The sequence below is a fragment of the Clinocottus analis genome, unplaced genomic scaffold (genome assembly GCF_023055335.1).
Source record: "Clinocottus analis isolate CAN_PGR_092001 unplaced genomic scaffold, fCliAna1.0.p SCAF_13, whole genome shotgun sequence".
Lineage (NCBI taxonomy): Eukaryota > Metazoa > Chordata > Actinopteri > Perciformes > Cottidae > Clinocottus > Clinocottus analis.
In genome coordinates, this window is record NW_027175854.1 from 13,804,833 (window position 1) to 13,810,543 (window position 5,711).

Genomic DNA, 5,711 nt, shown 5'->3' on the forward strand with positions numbered 1-5,711 from the left:
ATAATACACATTATTATTACACGTTATTAATACACGGTATTCATATTAATACATGTTATTAATACACGTTATTCATATAAAACACGTTATTCATACACGTTATTCATATTAATACACATTATTAATACACACTATTACTACACGTTATTCATATTAATACATGTTATTAATACACGTTATTCTTACACGTTATTCTTACACGTTATTCATATTAATACACGTTATTCATATTAATAATATATTTGTTTATATTTGGCCAACGTGTCGCACGTGCCTGAACGCACCACCCTCGCGGTGCGGATGACGTGTCAACAAAGTGCCGGAAGCTTCCAGTCGGTCCAAAATGGCTTACCAGACCCTCCAGCAGGAGTACCTCCAGATCCCGGTGGTTACCCGGGCATACACCACCGCCTGTGTCCTCACAACCGCCGCGGTGGTAAGAGACCTTCATGTCCGCGGGTTGACGGCAGAAGCTCGGTTTCGTGACGGGGCCGGCGGCCCGGCGCTGCCGCTGCTAGCGTTAGCGTTAGCCGCAGCGCGAGAGGAGACGTGTCGGGAGCTGGTTGTCCGCGACGTTAGCTCTCAATTCAGGTTACGGAGCAGAAGCTCTGGCGGCTCTGATCCGTGACACACGGACCCGCAGCTCGTCCTCTGCAGACGCTGCTCGGCAGCACAGCTCTCGCCTCTTCATGGGAGCACTCTGACCAAATCTGGCTTTACATAACTTGCATGGTTTAGCCAGTTTGTTGGGTGTGCATGTCATCTGTTATTAGATACATCTATTGCAGTGCAACATGTATACACTGAGCACATATTTGCGTAAGTCAGAATCTGCAGACTAACCAGTCATTCAAGCTGTCAATAGATATCATGTAGTTAAGAAGTCCAGTACGTCCATCTGCATGTGTTGGAGTATAAGTACAACATATCAGGTCTAAACTGGTGCTCCATCAAATGTACCTCGTTCATTTCTTTTTTTTACCGCTGAATATGAATGTAGACAGAATGATTAGATTGATAATATACATAATCATGTCGAGTAATGTTGCATCAACAGCCTGATGGTAAGGTCACTACCGAGTGACACACTAGTGACACTCGGTAGTGACACACACTGAGCGGTGCCGCTTCGGCTCATTTAATCACAACAAGCAATGCAATGAAACTGGATGTTAATATTTAATACATCATGTTTTTTTAACCAGATGTCATGTTTGTTAAAGCTGCATCCTTCATCCTAACATCATCATCATCATCATCATCATCATCATCTTTAAAAGTGTGTTTGTCTTCTCTCACAGCAACTCGAGATCATCACACCGTTTCAGCTGTACTTCAATCCAGATCTGATTCTAAGGAATTACCAGGTGAGTAATCTGACCCACTGCTCCTCTTCATGCTCACTGCCTCATGCTCCTCCTCATGCTCACCTCCTCATCCTCATGCTCCTCCTTATGCTCACCTCCTTATGCTCCTCCTCATGCTCACCTCCTCATCCTCATGCTCCTCCTTATGCTCACCTCTTTATGCTCCTCCTCATGCTCACCTCCTCATCCTCATGCTCCTCCTCATGCTCACCTCCTCATGCTCCTCCTCAAGCTCACCTCCTCATCCTCCTCCTCATGCTCACCCTCCTCATCCTGCCCATGCTCATGCTCCTCCTCATGCTCCTCCCCATAATGGTCATCTTCATGCTCCTACTTATGCTCATGCTCCTCCTCCTGCTCCTCCTCATGTTCATCCTCCTTATCTTCTTCATGCTCCTCCTCATGCTCCTCCTCATTCTCCTCCTCCTCCTTATGCTCACCCTTCTACTCATCCTCTTGCTCCACCTCATCCTCCCCCTCATGCTCCTCCTCATGCTCATCCTCCTCATGCTCCTCCTCATGTTTCTCCTTTTCCTCATGCTTCTCCTTTTCCTTATGCTAATGCTCCTCATGTTCATGCTCCTCCTCATGCTCATCCTCCTCATGCTCCTCCTCATGCTCATCCTCCTCCTCATGCTCCTCATTATGCTCCTTATCATACTCCTCCTTCTGCTCCTTATCCTCATGCTCCTCCTCATGCTTCTGCTCATTATCCTGATGATCATGCTCCTCCTCATGCTCCTCATGCTCCTGCTCCTCCTCTTACGCCTCCTCATGCTCCTCCTCATGCTCCTTATGCTCACGCTCCTCCTTATACTCATGCTCCTCATCATGCTTCTCCTTATGCTCCTGCTCATCTTCCTTATGATCATGCTCCGCATGCTCCTCCTCATGCTCCGCATGCTCCTCCTCATGCTCTTCCTCATGCTCCTCCTCATCCTCTTCATGCTTTTCCTCCTTAAGCCTTCCTATCCTCATCATCCTCATGCTCCTCCTCATCCTCCTTCTCCTCATGCTCATCCTCATGTTCTTCCTCCTCATGCCTTCCTATCCTCTTCATCCTCATGGTCCTCCTTTTCAACATTTCAATCATTATAATATTGTTTTGCTGAAATAGGAACTAATATCCATCTTGTGTTTTACCTAATGCAACCTTTCCTTTACAAAGAGACATTTTGCCTTATTAGCATTTGTCTGGAGCCTTAAAAGCTTTTTGATATCACAGCTTTTAAAGTCGTATATATGTTCATATAAATACAAAAGCTATAGTTCGTTGTATTTATGAAATTATTGAACAAGAATAAAGACAATGCTTGACATTGTATTGCATTGTTTTTCTAGAAAAACAACTAAATAACTCGTCCATGTCCACACGGCTACGTTCCATTTCAAATCCGCTCTTGCTCCGTGTTGACTGCAGAGTTCAGACGAGAGCCGAGGCCTCGCTGCATCGTGAGCTGCAGCAGCAGCAGAGAGTTTGAGAGCTGGTCCACTTCCTGGGAGTAGATCTACTTTGCTCAGTTTGCTCAGTTTGCTGCAGCAGTTGAGGAGTCACTCCTCTTCTTCATCTGCAGCTTGATGCTTTTCAGAAGATGCTGTGTGCTTGATCTGGAACGTTCAACGTGACATGTTTAGTTGTTTCTGGCCACACATCAGCAGTGGAAGCAGATGAAACGTCCCACAGCATGGCTCGTTCACAGGGCGGGGCTGTGAGTCATGAGCACCTGCAGGAGAAGAGAAGAGGCTCAATCATGTGACAGGAAGCCACAGCAGTGTCGGGCCGTCAGGGCCTGCTGAGCCTTCTCTGCTCGTCTAAACATAATCACAAAGTTAGAGCTATTTTATAATTACATTATTTATTTTTCATTTTATTGCCGAACAGCATCCCGTCATGCGTATCTCTGTATACGATATCAGGCAGCGGGCTGAGGTAGAACCTGCACGGCCCCCACTGTGTCACACACAGTGTAGTTAAACTAATATCTTTAAAAAATATATATTTTCATTGACACAATTTCACCTCAAACTCCAAGATAAGAGGAGTTCCCTTTGAAAGATTGTCCAAAAAAATTAAAATGTACTATATATATTTGTCAGAGCCTCAGGAGCCGCTAGTCAGCACAACAACATCATGTTCATCACACAGAAGCCCTGGAGGTGTGTATCTAAAGTTGTGTGTGTTATGTGCAGCTGAATGTTGTCTTGTTGTCTCTTTGTAGGTATGGCGACTAATAACCAACTTCCTGTTTTTTGGTCCAGTTGGCTTCAATTTCCTGTTCAATATGATTTTTCTGTATCCTTCTCCGTACGTGAGGCCTGAGAGGTGGTTTGCATTCTTGGTTTCACAGAGGAAGGCTGGCTGTGGTCTCACAGCTGGGAAGATGAGACCTTAGATTTAACTGGAGATGCTTACTATAATCATCCAAACACACAGCAGTGATGATGTAACCTGTCTTCATGTTTCTGTGTGAGCGTCTGTGTTGGTTTCCTTAACCGCTTGCCTTCAGGTATAGATACTGCCGGATGCTGGAGGAGGGCTCCTTCAGGGGCCGCACGGCCGACTTTGTCTTCATGTTCCTCTTCGGGGGGCTTCTGATGACGGTATCCTTTATTAATGTACATATTGACCTCGACATGGACTGTTTGCATGCTCACCACATTATTCTGACCTGGATCTGGCTCATGTAAACATCATATTCTGTTGCATGGTAGCTCCTCCCATCATGGATGGCGTTATTCAGAAGAATAAGGATCTCTTCAGTACGTCCTTCACTTGGCTCGTCCTCTCATGAATCCCTTGGGCCAAAGAGACATGTTCTTTAACAAGGTGTCAGATATTTGGCACGTTTGTAAGTCTGGTGTTCCTGGGCCAAGCCTTTACGATCATGCTGGTGTACGTGTGGAGTCGGAGAAATCCAAACGTGCGCATGAACTTCTTTGGCCTGCTGAACTTCCAGGCGCCCTTCCTTCCCTGGGTGCTGATGGGATTCTCCCTTCTGCTGGGAAACTCCATCATTGTGGACCTTTTAGGTACATCTGCAGCCTTTATGTATAACTTTGGTGATGTGTTAAAGGGAACTACAGTATGAATAGTGCTTGAGTTTAAATGTATTGTTTCCTCTCTTGAGGTATTGCTGTTGGTCATGTGTACTTCTTCCTGGAGGATGTTTTCCCCAACCAGCCGGGTGGTGGAAGGTGGCTCAAGACCCCGTCTCTTATGTGAGTCTGCTCTCGTTTAACGTCTCACCTGTAGGTTGTACAATGCATCCTATAACTTGACAGTGTAGGAATGTATTCATAGAACAGGTGTGTTTTTGTCCTTGGTGGTGGTTGGAGGAAAGCGTGCAGAGTAAGCAAAAGGAACCGGGCCCATCCTCTGGGGAGCCGGAGCCTGCAATGACACGTTGTGTACAGAGTGTAGATTGAAGCTTAAAGTGCTATAGAATCGATCAATCTTCATAAAACCCCTCATCCTCCTTGTGTGTGTGTCTCCTGCAGAAAGATGCTCTTTGACACCCCAGAGGAAGATGCCAACTACAACCCTCTGCCTGAGGAGCGCCCGGGGGGCTTCGCCTGGGGAGAGGGGCAGCGCCTCGGAGGTTAAACACGCCAATAGCGTCTGATTGGGCGGTCGCCGCCCAGGACACTCCCTCAGAGATGAAGTGGACCAACAGGTCTCTGTTTTGACTTGTTGGTTTAGTTCTGGATGAAGAATGCCAAACATAGAGATAACCTCTGTTGTCTTTGTATATGGGCTTATTTAACCCCAGAAACTCTTCTTGATGCAAGAGCCTCGCTCTAAGACTATTTGAGAGAACACGAGCTGCTGATGGAACTCTGGATAGTGAGCCTTTAGGCTCCGCTGATGCTTTTCTTCACTTTCAAAAATAAAAGATAGAAAACAACTGTCATATTAAAGAGAAATAAATGACAACAGTAAAATATCTAAATGAATTTATTCAGGTGGCGAGTGCATTTTTTTTTTCTCCTTTCACTTTTTAAAGAAATAAATGTGTGTGGCAAATTCTGCTTTGGTTTCATCTCCTTGATGTTTAGACGTGTTGCATGAAACCACAAATATCTTGGACTATTGATACATACGAATAACATTATCGTCTGAAGAAAGGCTTGTGTAACTGCTGGCCATTGTGTTATCCAAATATAATGTCCTCAACTTCAGCTTTTCATCATTACCAGCTTATGTTTTCAAAGCTGTACTCCTTTTGTCTTATATTTGGTACAAACAGCCTTCAAATACAACAAGGCTAATTGTTTATGACAACCCTTTTGTTTTTTTTCATGGATTTTGCAATTTTTGTTTTGTTTCTATTTTATTTAAATGTT

General features: G+C 44.9%; 1 protein-coding gene across 1 annotated transcript; it reads left to right on the top strand.

Moving 5' to 3' along the window:
• The first annotated feature begins 315 nt into the window (after nucleotides 1–315).
• derl2 (derlin 2) lies at nucleotides 316–5,325 on the top strand. Its single transcript, XM_068574276.1, has 7 exons — nucleotides 316–436; nucleotides 1,302–1,367; nucleotides 3,587–3,660; nucleotides 3,875–3,968; nucleotides 4,202–4,397; nucleotides 4,496–4,586; nucleotides 4,866–5,325. Exons 1-7 carry the CDS (start codon nucleotides 344–346, stop codon nucleotides 4,969–4,971), a joined length of 720 nt encoding a protein of 239 aa, XP_068430377.1. The 5' UTR covers nucleotides 316–343; the 3' UTR covers nucleotides 4,972–5,325.
• Nucleotides 5,326–5,711: the final 386 nt, after the last annotated feature.